The sequence below is a fragment of the Muscardinus avellanarius genome (genome assembly GCF_963383645.1).
Source record: "Muscardinus avellanarius genome assembly, chromosome: X".
NCBI classification, from domain to species: Eukaryota; Metazoa; Chordata; class Mammalia; order Rodentia; family Gliridae; genus Muscardinus; species Muscardinus avellanarius.
In genome coordinates this window covers 50,971,061-50,988,994 of record NC_137792.1, presented here as the reverse complement: position 1 = coordinate 50,988,994, position 17,934 = coordinate 50,971,061, and the positions used below count along the sequence as shown (strand labels likewise).

At 52.1% G+C, this 17,934-nt stretch overlaps 2 protein-coding genes across 2 annotated transcripts in view; one reads left to right on the top strand and one right to left on the bottom strand.

Annotated features, from left to right (window-relative positions):
* Nucleotides 1-5,332: 5,332 nt before the first annotated feature.
* Nucleotides 5,333-6,946, top strand: AVPR2 (arginine vasopressin receptor 2; the record flags this gene model as incomplete). Its single annotated transcript, XM_080719474.1, has 3 exons — nt 5,333-5,357; nt 5,700-6,584; nt 6,741-6,946. The coding sequence occupies 3 exons, from the start codon at nt 5,333-5,335 to the stop codon at nt 6,944-6,946; spliced, it is 1,116 nt and encodes a 371-aa protein (XP_080575600.1).
* A 967-nt stretch (nt 6,947-7,913) lies between these two features.
* ARHGAP4 (Rho GTPase activating protein 4) overlaps nt 7,914-17,934 on the bottom strand; it is a gene marked incomplete at both ends in the record, with an annotated part of 26,508 nt that continues 16,487 nt past the window's right edge. Inside the window, 14 exons of the mRNA XM_080719314.1 lie at nt 7,914-8,123; nt 8,968-9,067; nt 9,692-9,875; nt 9,959-10,032; nt 10,107-10,340; nt 10,416-10,521; nt 10,619-10,753; nt 10,842-10,919; nt 11,027-11,087; nt 12,464-12,566; nt 12,732-12,759; nt 13,012-13,096; nt 13,202-13,393; nt 13,573-13,674. Coding sequence (XP_080575440.1) covers nt 7,914-8,123; nt 8,968-9,067; nt 9,692-9,875; nt 9,959-10,032; nt 10,107-10,340; nt 10,416-10,521; nt 10,619-10,753; nt 10,842-10,919; nt 11,027-11,087; nt 12,464-12,566; nt 12,732-12,759; nt 13,012-13,096; nt 13,202-13,393; nt 13,573-13,674 — 1,692 coding nt within the window. The remainder of the gene's footprint in view (nt 8,124-8,967; nt 9,068-9,691; nt 9,876-9,958; nt 10,033-10,106; nt 10,341-10,415; nt 10,522-10,618; nt 10,754-10,841; nt 10,920-11,026; nt 11,088-12,463; nt 12,567-12,731; nt 12,760-13,011; nt 13,097-13,201; nt 13,394-13,572; nt 13,675-17,934) is intronic.

The window sequence follows — 17,934 nt, the reverse complement described above, 5'->3', positions numbered from 1 at the left end:
GAACGCTCCTGCATTCAATCCCCAGCACCACATTGTATAACTGATATATGTTCCTTCCTCCCCAAATAATGAAATGTTCTGTTTGCTAACAGCATAGCTTAAAAAAAGTAAAACAAATGTTGCATTTTTACAAAACTTGATAAAAATAGAATTTCAAATTGTACAGTCACTTGAAGTAAATAGTTATAAACAATTCATACACTTAGTGGAATATGGTGATACTTGGAGGCTGAGACAGGAGGATTGCAGTTTCCAAGCCAGCCTCAACAACTTAGGCTCTCGGTAATTTAGTGAGACCCTATTTCTAATAAATAAATAAATAAATAAATAAATAAATAAATAAATAAATAAAATAAGGCTGTGGAGGGTGTAGCTCAGAGGCAGAATGCCCCTGGGTTCAATTTTCAGCACATATACACAAAAAGCACATACTAAAGCTGGGCATGGTGGCGCACGCTTTTAATCCCAGCATTTGGGAGGCTGAGACAGGAGGATCCCTGTTCGCAGACAACCTCAGCTACTTAGTGAGACCCTTTGTAACTCAGTGAGACCCTGTTTCAAAATAAAGAATAAAAAAATAGGGTTCGAGCTGGACGTGGTGGCACACGCTTGTAATCCCCGTGCTTGGGAGGCTGAGACAGGAAGATCATGCAGGTTCGAAGCCAGCCTCAGCTACTGAGTGAGGCTCTCAGCAACTTGGTGAGACCCTATTTCCAAATAAAATATAAAATAGGTCTGGGAGTATAGCCCAGAGGTAGAAAGCCTCTGGGTTCCACCCCCGGTACCACCACCCCCAAAAAACATAGGGTTCGGAGTGTAGCTCGGAGTTAGAATGCCCCTGGGTTTCCATCCCCAGTACCGCAAAAGAAGAAAGAAAGGAAAGAAAGAAAGAAAGAAAGAAAGAAAGAAAGAAAGAAAGAAAGAGGAAGGAAGGAGAGAGAAAGGAAGAAGGAAAAAAAGAAAGAAAGAAAGAAAAGAAAGGAGAAAGAAATCAGTGACCTTCACCCACATTATCTCTCATTGACAAAGATGACCCAATCAGTTAAACCAGTGTTCACTAATGCAAACAAATGTTGTGCATTTTTTGCTGAACAACAGTCAACATGACCTAACGAATAAACTTACTGATATAAAAAAAGAAAAAGAATAAAGCACATACTAGCCAGGAGTGGTGGTCCACGCTTGTAATCCCAGTACTTGGAGGCTGAGACCAGAGGATCTTGGTTCGCGGCCAGCCTCTGCTACTTAGTGAGGCCCTCTGCAACTTAGTGAGACCCTGTTTCAAAATAAAGAATAAAAAATAGGGCTAGGGGTGTAACTTGGAGATAGAATGCCCCTGGGTTCAATCTCCAGAACCACACACACAAAGCACATGGTTCACTTAATATCTCCAGCACCTTCAGCTTTCTGTGCCTGTTAGTAACAGTCTTGTGGTTCAAGGCTGGGGGTGGGGGGCAGTCAGCACTCTGCAACCCATACGCAAAAGGTTAAAAAAAAACTGAGCCAGGCATGGTGGCACATGCTTGTAATCCCAGCATTAGGGAGGCTATCAGACAGCCTCGGCTACTTAGTGGGGCACTTAGCAACTCAGTGAGACCCTGTTTCAAAAATAAAAAGACTGCCGTGCGTGGTGGCTCATGCTTGTAATCCTCGCATTTGGGATGCTGAGAGACCGGAGGATCACAGTTCGAGGCCAGCCTCAGCTACTTAGTGAGGCCCTCCGCAACTTAGTGAGACCCTGTTTCAAAATAAAGCATAAAAAAGAGGACAGGGGGTGTAGCTAGGAGATCAAATGTCCTTGGGTTCCATCCCCAGACCCGCAAAATAAGTAAATAAATAAATATATAGACTAAAAAGTAGGGCTGAGGGTGTAGCTTGGAGGTAGAATGCCACTGCGTTCCATCCCCAGTACCACAAAAAAAAAAAAAAAAAAAAAAAAAAAAAAAAAAAACATGGAGCCACATTCAGGAGGTGGAAACCGGAGGATACTGGTATGGGGGCAGCCTCAGCTACTTAGTGAGACCCTTTGCAACTCAGTGAGACCCCGTTTCAGAAATGAAAAGACAAAAAGTGGGCTGAGGCCAGGCATGGTGGTGCATCCTTGTAATCCCAGCATTTGGGAGGCTGAGACAGGAAGATCGTGGTTCGAGGACAGCCTCAGCTACTTAGTGAGGCTCTTTGCAACTCACTTAAAAGTTCAGAGGTACTCCAAACTCAGAGTAGAATGCCCCTGAGTTCCACCCCAGTAGAATGCCCCTGAGTTCCATCCCCAGTACCACAAATATATTTTTTAAAAAAGAGGGCTAGAGGTGTAGCTCAGAGGCACAATGGCCCTGGGTTCCATTCTCAGCACTGCAAAAAGAAAGAAAAAAAAACTGGCCGGGCGTAGTGGCGCATGCTTGTAATCCCAGCATTCGGGAGGCTGAGACTGGAGAATCATGGTCCGCGGACAGCCTCAGCTACTTAGTGAGGCCCTCTGCAACTTAGTGAGACCCTGTTTCAAAATAAAGATTAAAAAAAAACTAGGGCAGGGGGTGTAGCTCAGAGGTCAAATGCCCCTGGGTTCCATCCGCAGACCCACAAAACAAAAAACAAAAAACTGAACTGGGCATGGTGGCCCATGCTTGTAATCCCAGTACTTGAGAGGCTGGGACAAGAGGATCACAGGTTCGTGGCCAGCCTCTGCAATATAGCAAGACTCTCATCAACCTATTTTCCAAATAAAACCCTGTTTCCAAGATAAAATAAAATAAAATAAGGCTGGGGTGCAGCTAAGAGGTATAATGGCCCCGAATTCAATCCCCAGTCCCACAACAATAATTTTTTTTTGTGTGTGGTATTGGGGACTAAACCCAGGAGCATTCTACCTCTGAGCTATACCCTCTGTCCAATTTTTTTTTAATTTGGAAAGAGGGTTTCACTAAGCTGTGGAATACCTCACTAAATTGCTAAGGCTGGCCACAACCTGCGATCCTCCTGTCTCAGCCTCCCAAGTACTGGAATTACAAACGTGTGGCACCACACCCAGCTTCAAAAAATAAATTTAAAAAGGCTGGGAACGTGGCTCAGAGGCAAAAATGCTCCTGGGTTGAATCTCCAGTACCAAAAAATCAAAACAAAAAACAAGCAGGTGGGATGTGTGTGCCAGGCATGGTGCATGTACTGTGTGCAGGTATGGTTAGCCAGGGGTAGGCGTGTGAGTGCACATGCGACTCTGCCTCTTTGGAAAGTATCCACCCCCATGTGTCCCCCACCCCCGTGGGGCTGGGAGGGGCTGGGGTACTACCAGGCTCTGGGGGGGGGGGGGTGGCAGGAAGAGGAGGCCTTAACTGTTGGCGAAGTCCCTGGGCCTGGCCCAGACAGGCTGTTTTGGTTTCTAGCCTTGCAGGTCAGCGAAGAAGACAGACAAACAGGAAAATAGGAGGCTGGCCCTGGGCGGGTGAGCAGGCTGCCACCTGGGACTGGGCTGGGCTGGCTCTGGAAAGAGAGGAAGCTAGAGAAAGAAGGGGAGCTGATGGATTGAAGGGGGTTGGAGGGGCACGTGGAGGGAAGGAGAGAGGGTCCTGAAGAGCTGGTGGGAAAGGTCCCCTCTCTGGCCCCTCCACATAGAAACTTGTTCCCCAGAGCCTATCGTGCATGCACAAATGTGGATGTGAATGTGTGTGTACAGCTCTATGTTAAAAGTGAGTCTTGTGGCTGAGTGTGGTGGCGCACACTCGTAATCTCAGCATTCGGGAGGTGGAGACGGGAGGATCGCGGTTCACAGGCAACCTCAGCTATTTAGCGAGGTTCCTTGCAACTCACTGAGACCCTGTTTCAAAAAATAAAAAGACTAAAAAATAGGACTGGGAGTGTAGCTCGGAGGCAGAATGCCCCTGGGTTCCATTCCTGGTACTGCAAAAAAAAAAAAAAGTGAGTCTTGTGTAATCCCAGTACTTGGGAGGTTGAAACAGGAGGATCACAGTTCCTGGCCAGCCTCAGCAACTTGTGAGGCCCTTGGCAACTTAGTGACACCCTGAATGAAATAGGGCTGGAGGTGTAGCTCGGAGGCAGAATACCATTGGGTTTAATCTCTAGTCCCTCCCCCTAAAAAAAAGTGAGTCTTGTGGTTTGGTGGCTATATCATGTATGTAAGGGCACGTGTTTGCGTGCGTGAGAGAGAGAGAGAGAGCGAGAGAGAGAGACAGAGAGACAGGGAAAGAGGAAAAGGAACAGGTAAGTACATGAAGGTTAGGCCGGAAGACCCCTCCTTCTAGGGCAGGTAGCTGCAGGAAGAGGGTGGGATGTCCCTGGCTCCCACAGGCCCCTGGGGAGGAAACTGGATCTAGCAGGGGCACATTAAGCCCTGGCTTGGCCCCTGCCCCACCCCCTCCCTTCCTGTCCCTCATCTCCAGCCAGCCAGCCAGCCCTAATTGAAGAGGAGGAGGGGCTGGTGTGGGCCTGGGAGGGCTTTCCTTCTGCCTAGTGGGAACTCCCCAGGCTTTTACCCCTTTTTGGCTTAGGGAAGGGGAGCAAGGTTTTGCTATACCCCCAAAACCAAAACTGTGATCCAGCCATCTCTGACCTCACTTTCCCCACTTATGAGATGAGGTACAGCTCTGGTTATCTCCCAGATGGCTGCTAGACCAAAAGTTCCAGGAAGGTGGCCCTGTACAGTGGGTGGGGGTAGGAGGATCGAGGTGATCACTAGGCAAAGTTGGGGTGCAGCTGAGGCAGGCTCAGGGCCCTTCATGAGTGGGGGGAGGAGTCCTGGTGCTAGATCTGGGAAGCCTGGGGGAAGGAAGGGAACAGGGAGGCTGGGAACCTACTTCCTGGTGGATGGGAGGCGGGAGGCCAGGGGAGGCACAGGGGGGAGGAGAAGGGGGAGGAAGTCCCCTCCTGGGTAGGTCACACCCCCAGGCTGGGTTGGGGCGGAGCAGGCGATGGAGAGATCTGAACGCCTGGGCCACCTTCTTGCTGCCTCCCAGCTGCCCAGGAGCCTGGCCAGGTAAGGGGATGTAAAGGGGCCCCAGGGAGCTTAGTGACCCCTCCTGCCCAGTTCCTAGCCCTCCGGGTGATGGCCTCTGTCAGAACAGGGAGACCTGTGTATCTGCCTGGATGCCCACTCCCCCATCTGGGTCCCGTGGCTTCTGGTCATTCTCCTGACTGCCTCTCCCTTACCTTCCCTGCCCAGGACTGGTCACAGACCAGCCCCCCTCTGTCCCACGAGCACACGCTGACAGCAGGTACCTGCCACCCTGGCACCTCTCTAAGGCAGTGGGGACAGCCCCTCAAGTGGAGGCTGAGTTCTGCCTGGTCTCTAAGCACTGAGGACATTTGCAGTGGCCGCGCAATGCTCCTGGCATCTACCACCTCGGGTAAGGCTCCAGCCCCTGGGCCCTGCCTCCCCATGAGCTGAGTGGGCTTGATGAAACCCAGAAGCTCTGCTTTCTAAAGATCATTTTCCCCTGGGGCAGGTGGGGTGAAAGTGCCTCTTAGGGCTGTCGGGGAGGGGAAGGGGAGGGCAGGTCGTCAGTGCTCCAGGCTCCCTGTGTACAAGTCCTCAGCCCTACCAATGAGGCTTCCCTGAAGGAGTCCCCTCTTCTGGGAGCCAAGAAGTGGGCAGTGGGGGAGGGACAAAGTGCCAGCTCCCTAGGCTATAAGCTGTCCTTGGCCGGTTCCCCTCCCTGACTGGGCCCTCTCCTCCCACCCTCACCCAGCTGTGCCTGGGCTCCTCTCTCTGCCTAGCCTGTCCAACAACAGCAGCCAAGAGAAGTCTTCAGATGCCCGGGACCCATTGCTAGCCCAGGCAGAACTGGCCCTACTTTCCACGGTCTTTGTGGCTGTGGCCCTGAGCAACGGCTTGGTGCTGGGGGCCCTTGTACGGCGTGGCCGGCGTGGCCGCTGGGCACCCATGCATGTCTTCATTGGCCACTTGTGCCTAGCTGACCTGGCTGTGGCTCTGTTTCAAGTGCTGCCCCAGCTGGCCTGGGACGCTACCGACCGCTTCCACGGGCCTGATGTACTGTGTCGGGCTGTCAAGTACCTGCAGATGGTGGGCATGTATGCCTCCTCCTACATGATCCTGGCCATGACGCTAGACCGCCATCGTGCCATCTGCCGCCCCATGCTGGCATACCGCCATGGAGGTGGGGCTCGCTGGAACCGGCCGGTGCTGGTGGCCTGGGCCTTCTCACTCCTCCTCAGCCTGCCCCAGCTCTTCATCTTCGCCCAACGTGAAGTAATAGATGGCAGCGGGGTCTTCGACTGCTGGGCCCAATTTGCGGAGCCCTGGGGCCTTCGTGCCTATGTCACCTGGATCGCCCTGATGGTGTTTGTGGCACCTGCGTTGGGCATTGCCACCTGCCAGGTTCTCATCTTTCGGGAGATTCATGCCAGTCTGGTGCCAGGGCCACCAGAGAGGGCTGGAGGGTACCGCAGAGGGCACCGGACAGGCAGTCCCAGGGAGGGAGCCCGAGTGTCAGCAGCCATGGCCAAGACCGTGAGGATGACGCTGGTCATCGTGATCGTCTACGTGCTCTGCTGGGCACCCTTCTTTCTCGTGCAGCTATGGGCAGCGTGGGACGCAAAGGCACCTCGGGAAGGTGGGTGCAGTTGCTCAGGCCTGGCCCTACACACACCTATACCCTTTACCCACACACAAACACGTGGGCCTCTACATGTAGGCGCTTATGAGCACATAGGCCCTCACCCCTCCCCAGGCACCCTGAGTCTCAACTTGGACTCCCCCACCTCCACAGGGCCCCCCTTCGTGCTGCTCATGTTGCTGGCCAGCCTCAACAGCTGTACCAACCCCTGGATCTATGCCTCCTTCAGCAGCAGTGTGTCCTCGGAGCTGCGTGGCCTGCTCTGCTGTGCTAGGGGGCATGCCCCACCAAGCCTGGGGCCCCAAGATGAGTCCTGCGCCACTGCCAGCTCCTCCCTGGCCAAGGATGCTTCCTTCTGAGGAGCTGGTGGATGCTTTCCTTCCAAAGGCTCCATGAAACTCAGCTGCCTGTCGGGGGCTGGCCCTGGGAGCCGCTGGGAGAGGGGACTCAGAGAGAATTGGTCAGAGCCTGGGGCCCCCTCATTGCTGTGCTGTGTAGCTCTGAGAAAGCCCCAGTCCCCTCTAGGCCACTCTGTTCCCAGGTATACAAGGTAGACCTTTGGGCTCCCAGACCGTGAGGAGCCCCTTAGGTTAGCTCCTTTGTGCCGCATATGGGGAAAGACTGGGTGGGGCAGAGGCCCACAAAGCCCAGGGGTGGCAGGCAATAGAGGTGCATGTGCTCCCCCAGATAGAGAGAGCGAGAGGTCCAGGGGAGCAAAAGAGGAAGGAGCAGGGTGGGGCCAGGGGAGTTTCCCATCTATGACTCTCTAGTTGCTGCCTTCTTGATCTCTCCCAATAAAAGCTGCAGCTCAGTTTGCACTGGGTGAGGAGTCTCCTTGGATTAGGGTACGGGTGGATGCAAAGCCAGAAACACAGGTGTATAAAGACCCCCCACAGACACACACATGGGTCTGGGAGCCACATGCTAGCAATCAAGCTTTCAAAGGTGCAGGTCCCCAAAGACACAACCCCCTGAATCGACCCACAGAAGCCCTTCCAGTCACCCAACTTGTTGCTACCTTGGCTTCTGACCTCTAGCAGCAGAAGGTTTCTGTCTTGCCCCCCAAGACAGAAAGCAGGCTTGGAATGGGGAATTTATACACAGATATTTATGAATAACCGCCAACCCCCTCTACCCAGGGCTGCTGGCAAGCCCTCACAGCAAAGCAACAGAGGGACTTGGCCCCAGATTCCTCCCAAGGGGCCTCAGCCAGAGTTGAGAAGAAGCAAAGGGCCTGGGGTGAGTGACAGTCCCAGACTGGAGGCTGCCCGGGGCAGGGCAGGGCTGTGCCCGCTTCACTAGGGCGCTTCAGTGTGGCTTGAGGGCCTAGTCCAGGCCCTGCGGATGGGAGGCTGAGGGTGAAGCTGGGCCTCCAGGTCCACGGGAGACACCTTTGTTTTTGCCAAACCGGCTACAGGACAGATCTTTTGGGCTTCGGGGCCCGGGGCTGGTGGAGGCTGCTGGCCCAAGACCCTGGCGGACAGCAGCCTTTCCCAAGAGCTCCTTAAACACAGAGTCCATGTTCTGTGCCACAACCTGGCCAAGAAAAGATAGGGAGAGCATCTGGTGAGAGATCCCCCCACTTCCCAAGGTCTTGGCTACCACCCTGACTCAGGCTGCTCCCCTCAGTGGGCCACATATTGGGGCCCCACCGCCCTCTGCTCCCCTACTCTATACTGGTAACCCTCCATCACAGCTTCCTCTGGGTATAGCAATTTCTTGGTCTGGCCCTGAAGTGAGGGTCCCTCTGATTGAGCCCCAGGCCCCTTCTCTTCTGTCCATTCTCCCTAGCTGAGATCACAGGCCCCCACTCCTACCAGCCAGGATTCTGTTCCTGTGTATCCACCCCATCTGTCCTGGGTTCCTCGGGTGTGGGACTGGACCACCTGCATCCTCTTGCACTGAGGGACTGTCCCCAGGGCTTAACTGCTCAGCTACTGGATGCTCCCAGGGCTCAACACGGAGAGTAGGGAGCAGGGAAGGGAGGGTCCCCAGGTGGTACCACTTGCTGGGCCTTATCCCAAGCCCACTCTGCTTCCCCAGCCAGCCACCCCTCCTGCTTCCCTGCCATCTGTCTCTTGCATCTTTCCTGGTGTGCCAAGCACCTGCCATGTCACTGCCTGTCACCTAACCTGGCTCTAGATGCCAGCCCTGAAGTCTGCTCAGGAGCCCCTCACATACACCAGCCTCGACGGCATGTCGCTGTGCTCCTAGTCCCTGCCTCTGTGCCCGTCCTTCCCACTCCCAGTTCTCCTCGCTCTCCTGCCCCTCTCCAGGCTCTGGTGGTGGAGACTCCTGAACCAAGACCGGGGAGAGCAATGAGAAGCTGGGACTCTTCCGGGAAGGTGCCCCACCTGCCACAGCCAGTCCTGGTTCTCACCTTATCCACCTCCACATGTCGCTCTGGAGAAGTAGGAACCAAGCAGTGTCGTCTGTGGCCAGAGGGGCCTGTGGCCTCAGGTGGGGTGCCCAGCTCTGGCCTACAGAACACAGAGTGAGCTCGATAGAGGCCCCCCAAACTAAGCTGGCAGTGGCTCCTCCCACCCCGGGTGTGGCCAAGGGAAGAGGCTGGTCCCAGGAGTCTCCCAGCAGCCAGTCTGACAGCATTTGGTTCTCTCTTAGTGTCCTTTAATCTGACAGCTCCCCTGCTCCCATGCAGCTGAAGCCGGAGCCAACCTGCTCTGGGCTGACATGGTGGGGGAGCCTCTGGGCACCATGTCTGCTGCCTGGGGTAAGCGGCAACCCCAGAAGGGCTTTCCCAAGGGCTTGCCTTCCCTTGCTAACTGGTGGGTGGCCTCCAGGGCTGAAGGCCCTGCGGGCTGCTCACAGGCTCTCCCATGGCTTCTGAGTCCCAGACAGAGGAAAAACTGGCCTGTGTTGAGCACTCCTTCCATACTGGAGCCACAGGACCAGCCAGTCTCATCATGAAGCAAAAGGGGTCAGAAATACTCAGTCTCGAGCCCAGCTCAGACCTCTGGAGTCTGGCTTGGAACAGGGAAAGGGCAGCAAGCCAGGCTTGAACAAATGCAGTCCGAGCCCCTTGGGGTGACAGGGGCTACTTCTGGAGAAAGCTGGGTGTTGGGGAAGGCATACAGCTTGCTCACCCTTCTGGCAACATGATGTACTTGTGGGGAATGAGGCCCTGCACACCAGCGTGCTCCCCGCGCCACCAGTCACTGGAGGCCCTTGCGTGCAGCCGCAGCACATCCCCTCGCTGGAATGACAGCTCCTGGGCTGTGCGGCCTGTGTAGGCAAAGCAGGCCACAGCCTCCACAATGCCCTCCAGGTCTAGGGAGAGGAGAGGGGCTGAGTGGGGCTGAAGTGAGCACCCTGGGAAGGGACAGGCCTAGACCTCCAGCCTCCACTCTTACCGTCCTCTTGAGCCACAGTCCCAGCTTCTGGCTCTGGCTCATGCTCACCCACAAGGCTCTCCAGCTGGGCATCTCTGAGGTTCAGAACAGAGCAAGGATGGTGAGGGTCTCTCCTTCCCTGACCCCCCAAGCAGCACCAAGAGCTTACCCCAGGCAGCTGGCAGAGGGTGGTGCCATGCACTTCTCATAGGCAGGGCCCGGCAGCTCAGTCAGGGGCGGGAAAACCTGAGCTGGCTGCAGGATGAGTGTCTGCACCAGCTGGTTCACCCGGCCCTGCAGGGCCACGGGGTCCTGTCCTGTGGGCACAGGCAGTAGCGTCGGCCCAAAGCACACGGCCAGGTTGTAGGGATCCATCATGTTCTCATCACTGTACTGGGCCAGGCTGTGGGGACAGATGGGTCAAAGACAGGGAGCTGCTGGTGTCTCCCCCTCCCCACTTGCTCCCAGTAGCACTCACTGGTTGAGGAAAGTGAATAGGTAGCGCAGTACCACCAGCACTGGTCCTGGCAGCTGGGCTAGCAGGTGGCTCACGGGTTCCACCCGCTCAGCTACAGCCTCCAGCTCTGCAGCCCAGGCCCCCCCAAGAGAGACGCCGAGTGAGTGGGGCCACTGCCACTCATGGGTGGCCCTCCCATCTCACCACCTGGGCTGTGGGCTCACCTGCAGAAGCCAGCAGCTCATTAAATAGGTCTGGGGGGAAGAGCGGGGGCTCCAGACTTCGGAAGTAGAGCTTTAGCACCCCCGCCACTGAGTCCAGGTCATGCGCAGTGCAGCCTTCCACCAGGGGGTCCTCTCCTTAGGGTAAGAAGGGGCCAGGGATGAGGAGGCCATCTGCAATGGCTCAGCCCCCACTGCCACCCCGACCGGACCTGCCTGTCCCCACCTCTCTCGAAGGCATCGCGGATCTCTGAGATCCGGGGCTGGGCGCCTGATACTCGGAAGATGCCCTCGTGCTGCAAGCCTGTGAAGGACAGGGAGGGTGCTGGAAAGGCAGAGTCTCCTCCTGGCTCCAGGGCTGCTACCCTAAGCCAGACGTCAGGGAGGCAGGAGGAGCTGGTTCTTGCTTACCATTGAGGTTAATGAAGCGGATACAGCTCTCCACCACCAGGGGCATGGGCTGCCCTGAGCTCTGGGAAAAGAGAAGAAATTGACTTTACATGGACAGGACAAGTCCCACTTTGTCATTCTAGCCGCTTTCTTCCTAGTGGGTTGTCTTTGAGTTCATCATAGTCACTCCTAAGTAGTTGATTTTTTTTTCCAGGTTTGGGGATGGAAACCAGGGACATTCTACCTTCAAGCTACACTCCCTGCCCTATTTTTTTTTTTTTTTTTTTTTTGGTGGTACCGGGGTTCCTGGAAGCCCTTCTACCTCCGGGCCGCACTCCTAGACCTATTTTATACTTTTTATTTGGAAACAGGGTCTCTTCTGCCAGCGCAGCTGGCTTCAAACCTGTGCAATCCTCCTGTCTCCGCCTCCCAAGCGCGGGGATTACAAACCTGCGCAACCACGCCTGGCTCCCTGCCCTATTTTTTATTCTTTATTTTGAAACAGGGTCTCACTGAGTTGCAGAGGGCCTCACTAAGTAGTAGCTGAGGCTGTCCATGAACCGCGATCCTCCAGTCTCAGCCTCCCGAATGCTGGGATTACAAGCGTGTGCCACCACGCCTGGCTATAGTAGTTGATATTTTTATGCTATTTTACTTTATTGATTTATTTTTGGTACTGGGGCTCAAACCCTTTTTATTTTAAAACAGGGTTTTGCCAAGTTGCCAAGGGTCTCACTAAATTGCTGAGGCTGGCCTCCAATCTGTACTCCTGTCTAAACTTCCCAAGTACTGGGATTACAGGCATGTGTCACGGTGCCTGGCCTCTGATGCTATTTTAGGCAGTGCCTTAGGTTTTATTTGCAAATTGTCTTGCTGGAATGTAAAAATGCAATCAAGCCAGGCCTGGTTGCTCAGGCTTGTAATCCCAGTATCATGTCATCTTTTTGACTGTTTGTTGTTTCCCTTCCTTCACTGTTTAACATGTTGACCAGCAGTGGGGCTTGTGGGCACCTTGTGTCCATCCCAGGTGCAGGGGAAATTTTCTCAACATATCATACCTCCGAGCTACACCCCCTGCCCTATTTTTTATTCTTTAATTTGAAACCGGGTCTCACTGAGTTATGGAGGGCCTCACTAAGTAGCTGAGGCTGTCGGCGAACCACGATCCTCTAGTCTCAGCCTCCCAAATGCTGGGCTTATAAGCGTGCGCCACCACGCCCGGCATTCTTATTCCTATTAAGGGAATTAGTCTCCAGTAGTAGAGGCTTTATGAGAGCCCAGCAGAAGACTGGAAAAGTCCAGCCCAGGAAGGGACAACTGACCTCCACCTAGGAAGCTTGGGAATAGAAGATGCTAGGATCAGACAGTCACTTAGTTAGAGATAGTTCAGGGCTGGAGAAAGATCAGAGGGACAGGGCTGGCCTGCAATCAGTTGGAGTATGGGGCAAAGCAAGTTACCTGGATAAATTTCTCCATGTCTCCTCCAAAGAGTCTCTGGTTATACTGGGAGCAGGGGCGGGGCTGGCGGCTTTTCTGGAGTTTCTTCTGTGTGTACTGCATCCTGCAGTGAATGGAGAGCAGGCATGGAGAACAGGATGCCCCACTCCCAGCCCTGGCTCTCCCAAGTCATTCCAGAACCCACTGGGCAAGCTGCAGCATTGAAGTTACTGAGAAGCAGAGCTGGGCCCCACAGAGAAAGGAGACAGGGGTCTCATGAAGGACTCACCAAGACATCTCCTGTTCCTCCTTGTCACCTGGGGAGGAGAAAATGTTGATCTTTCAGGCTGAGAGGTTTTTCAGCAAACCCCCCAAGAGAGGAGGCATAGCCTGTGGGCTCAGAGCAATTAAAAGGGCCAAGGGTGGGAGTGAAGAACTTTGCTGAGATAGTTTCTACACATCAAGTGACCTCACTGGGCAGGCAGGAACATGGGCTGGGCAGAGGAGGGCAGGTGCAGTTCCTGGCCCTGGGGCAGGGAGGAAGGGGCAGCAGCCCTAACAGGGCCCACCTCGCTGTATGGCCTCCTGTAGTTTCTCATGCTTGGCCTGAAGCTTGGCAAGGATGCTCCGTCCACTCAGATACTCCTGAAGTTTCTGGAAAGCCCCAAGAAGAGCCCAGAGCTTTAGACCTGTCTCCAAGCTGCTGCACCTCCTACCCTGCATACTCCGCCCTGCCCGCCCAGTCCCGCCCAGTCCCACCATGACGTAGAAGGTCTCAGTCTCCTGCTGCTGACCCCGCCTCCGGCCTGCCTGTCGGGTGCCTGGGTCCGAGCTAGTGGACTTCAGGGACTCGGTGGAGGGGCTGGCTTGGAAGGAATCGAGCGTGTCCCCATCATCTGATGCCACCACTTCTAGCAGAGCCTGCAGCGTCGCCTTCAATGTCTTGTTCACCTGAGGCGGGGTGATACCAGGGCAGAAAAAAAAAAAGTGGGGATGAGCTGAGGGACAGGAAATCTAAGTCAGCGGAAGGGGACTGGAAAGGCAGTGCCAGCTGGGAGACGGCGACAGAGCAGCCAACTTTAAGAGAGGCCTCAGGTCCCTGTCCCCACCAGGGTTTGGGCCACTCATACCTCCTCTGTCTCAATAGTCTGTCGGTCCAAGCGGCTCTGGATATTCTGGGCTCTAGAAAGAATCTCATCCCGCAGCTCCATTTCAACCCGGATCTCAGCCACCTATGGAGGGCAGTGCCAAGGGCTGAGGGTTGAGCCAGGCACCCAGCTCAGGTACAGCAGTGAGGGCGGGCAACAGGTGCCAGGATCACCAGGGCTTAAGAGAATCAGGCATATTTCTTTTCTTTTCTTTTCTTTTTTGTGGTACTGGAGATTGAAACCCAGGGTATACCCCCAGCTTTAATTTTTTTATAATTTTGAAATGGAGTCTTGCTAGATTGATGAGAGTCTCACTACTTGCTGAGGCTGTCCTCAAACCTACGATCTTCCTGTCTCTGGCTCTCAAGTAAAAGGATTACAGGCAGCCGGGTGTGGTGGAGAACGCTTGTAATCCCAGCACTTGGGAGGCTGAGATTGGAGGATCGTGGTTCGCAGACAGCCTTAGTGAGGCCCTCCGCAACTTAGTGAGACATTATTTCAAAATAAATAATAAAAAATAGGGCAGGGGGTATAGCTTGGAGGTCAAATGCCCCTGGGTTCCAACCCCAGACCCACAAGAAAGAAAGAAAGAAAGAAAGAAAGAAAGAAAGAAAGAAAGAAAGAAAGAAAGAAAGAAAGAGAGAGAGAGAAAGAAAGGAGGAAGGAAGGAAGGAAGACAGGCGTGGTGGTGCACACTTGTAATCCCAGCATTTGGGAGGCTGAGACAAGAGGATCACTGTTTGCAGCCAGCCTCAGCTACTTAGTGAGGCCCTTTCAACTCAGTGAGATCCTGTTTCAAAATAAAGAGTAAAAAATAGGGCTGGGGGTGTCGCTCGGAGGTAGAATGCCCCTGGGCTCCACCTCCAGTACTGCTAAAATAATAAATAAATAAATAAATAAATAAATAAATAAATAAATAAATAAATAATAAGAAAGCCAGGCATGGTGGCACACGCTTGTAATCCCAGCATTTGGGAGACCGAGACCAGAGGTTCAGGATTCACAGACAACCTCAGCTACTTAGTGAGGCCCTCTGCAACTTAGTGAGACCCTGTTTCAAATTAAAGAATAAAAAATAGGGCAGGGGGTATAGTTTGGAGGTATCATGTCCCTGGATTCTATCCCCAGACCCCCACACACAAAAATAATAATAATAAAGAATAAAAAATAGGACAGGGGGTGTAGCTCGAAGGTAGAATGCCCCTGGGTTCCATCCCCAAACCCGCAAAAATAAATATATAAATTTATAGAAAATGTTTGGACAGGCAAATCCACAGAGACAAGAAGCATATCAGTGGGGCCAGGGGCTGGTGAGTAACTACTCACAGTAACAACCTTCTTTCATTCACTCTTTCTTCCTTCGTTCCTTCCTTTCCTTTTCCTTCTTTTCTTTTTTTCCTTTCTTCTTTTATTTCTTTCTTCCTCTGAGCTACACCCCCAGCCCTTTTTATTTTGAAAATTTAGGGTCTTACTAAGTAGCAGAGGCTGGTCTTGAACCTCTGATCCTCCTGTCTTCAAGTACTGGGATTACAGGCATGCTTCACCACACCTGGTTTACCAGGAATGATTTCTATATAAGGTGATAAAAATGTTATGAACTGGGAATGGGGTGGCACATGCTTGTAATCCTAGTACTTGGGAGGCTGAGAAGAGCCTCAGCAAGTAGTGAACTCTCATCAACCTAATGAGACCCTGTTTCAAAAGAAAAATAAAATAAAGCTGGGGGTGTAGCTGAGGTAGAATGTGCCTTGGTTCAATCCCCAGTACCATGAAAAAAATGTTGTGGAATTTAGGGGTGACAATAGATGCACAATCTGTGAATATATTAAAACCATCCAATCATACATTTTATTTTATACTGCTTGGCTATACCCCAAGCCCTTTTTATTTGTTTGGAAACAGGGTCTTGCTAGGTTGTTGATAGTCTCACTATGGTTTTTTTTTTTGGGGGGCAGGTCTGGGGATGGAACCCAGGGGCATTCGACCGAACTACACCCCCTGCCCTGTTTTTTTATTCTTTATTTTGAAACCTGGTCACACTGAGTTGCAGAGGGCCTCACTAAGCAGCTTAGGCTGTCTGTGAACTGTGATCCTCCGGTCTCAGCCTCCCAAATGCTGGGATTACAAGCGTGTGCCACCATGCCCGGCTTCATTATGTTGTTAAGGCTATCGTTGAACCTGCAGTCCTCCTGTCTCACCCTCCAAAATACTGAAATTTCAGAGGTGGACATATGCCACCATGTCTAGCTCTCCCAACCCTTTTATTTTTATTTTATTTTATTTATTTTTTCTGTAGTGCTGGGGATTAAACCCAGGGGCATTCTACCGTCAAGCTACACCCCAGCCCTATTTTTTATTCTTTATTTTGAAACAGGGTCTCACAGCTGGGTATGGTGGGGCACGCTTATAATCCCAGCATTTGGGAGGCTAAGATCAGAGGATCACAATTTGTGGACAGCCTCAACTATTTAGTGAGGCCCTCCGCAACTTAGTGAGACCCTGTTTCAAAAAAAGAATAAAAAACAGGACAGGGGGTGTAGTTCAGAGGTCAAATATCCCTGTGTTCCATCCCCAGACCCGCAAAAAAAAAAAGAAAGAAAGAAAGAAAGAAAGAAAGAAAGAAAGAAAGAAAGAAAGAAAGGTCTCACTGAGTTGCAAAGGGCCTAACCAAGGAGCTGAGGCTGTTCACGAACCACAATCCTCCTGTCTCAGCCACCCAAATGCTGGAATTACAAGGATGCACCACCATGACCAGCTTTTTTTGTGTGTGTGGTGGTACTGGGGTTCCTTGAAACCCTTCTACCTCCAGGCTACACTCTACACTCCCAGACATACATACATACATACATACATACATACATACACATATATATATACATACATACATACATACATACACACACACACACACACACACACACACACACACACACATATATATATATATATATATATATATATATATATATATACACACACACACATTTTTTTAAAATTTGGAAATAGGGTCTCTTAAACCAGCGAGGCTGGTTTTGAACCTGCGTGATCCTCCTGTCTCTGCCTCCCAAGCACGGGGATTACAAGCATGCACCACCACTCCCGGCATCCAACCCCATGTTTTGGTGTGTGTGGTGCTGGGGATTGAAGCTAGGGGGGGCATTGTACCTCCAAGGTACACCCCCAGCCCTGTTTTTTATTCCTTATTTTTGAACCAGGGTCTCACTAAGTTGCTGAGGCTGGCCATGAACCTGCATCCTCTTGTCTAAACCTCCCAAATACTAGGATTACAAGCATGAGCCACCACACCCGGCTCTTTTTTTATTTTGAAACAGTGTCTCATCAGGAGGATCACAGGTTTGTGACTAGCCTCAGCTACTTAGTGAGGCCCTACACCACTTAGTGAGATCCTATTTAAAAATTAAGAATAAAAGCTGAGCACGGTGGCGCATGCTTATAATTCCTGTGCTTGGGAGGCTGAGACAGGAGGATCACACAGGTTCAAAGCCAGCCTCAGCTACTTAGTGAGGCTCTCAGCAACTTAGTGAGACCCTGTTTCCAAATAAAATATAAAATAGGTCTGGGAGTATAGCCCGGAGGTAGAAAGCTCCTGGGTTCCACCCCGAGTACCACCAAAAAAAAATAATAATAATAAAAGATATGGCTGGGGGTGTAGCTCAGAGGTACAGTGCCCATGGGTTCTATCTCCAATCCCACAAAAAATAAATAGTGTTTTATTAAGTTGCTGAAGATCTTGCTAAATTGCTGAGGCTAGCCTTGAAACTGCAATCTTCCTGCTTCAGTCTCCAAGGTACTGGGATTACAAGTATGCACCACTGAGTCTAGCTCCGATTGTACACTTTTTTTTTTTTTGCGGCAATGGAGATGGAACCCAGGGGCATTCTATCTCCGATCTACACCCCCAGGCTTATTTTTTTATTCCTTATTTTGAAATAGGGTCTTACTGAGTTGCAAAGGACCTCACTAAATAGTTGAGGCTGCCCGTGAACCACGATCCTCCTGTCTCAGCCTCCTGAATTCTGGAATTACAAGCATGTACCACCATGTCCAGCTCCAATTGTACACCTTTTTTTGTATGTGTATGGTTCTGAGGGTGGAACCCAGTGGCTTTTCTACCTCCAGGATATACTCCCAGACCTATTTTTTGTGTGTGTGGTACTGGGGGTGGAATCCAGGGGCTTTTCTACCTCCGGGCTATACTCCCAGACCTATTTTATATTTTTTGTTTGAAAACAACATCTCACTAAGTTGCTGAGAGCCTCACTAAGTAGCTGAGGCTGGCTTCGAACCTGTGCGATCCTCCTGTCTCAGCCTCCCAAGCGCGGG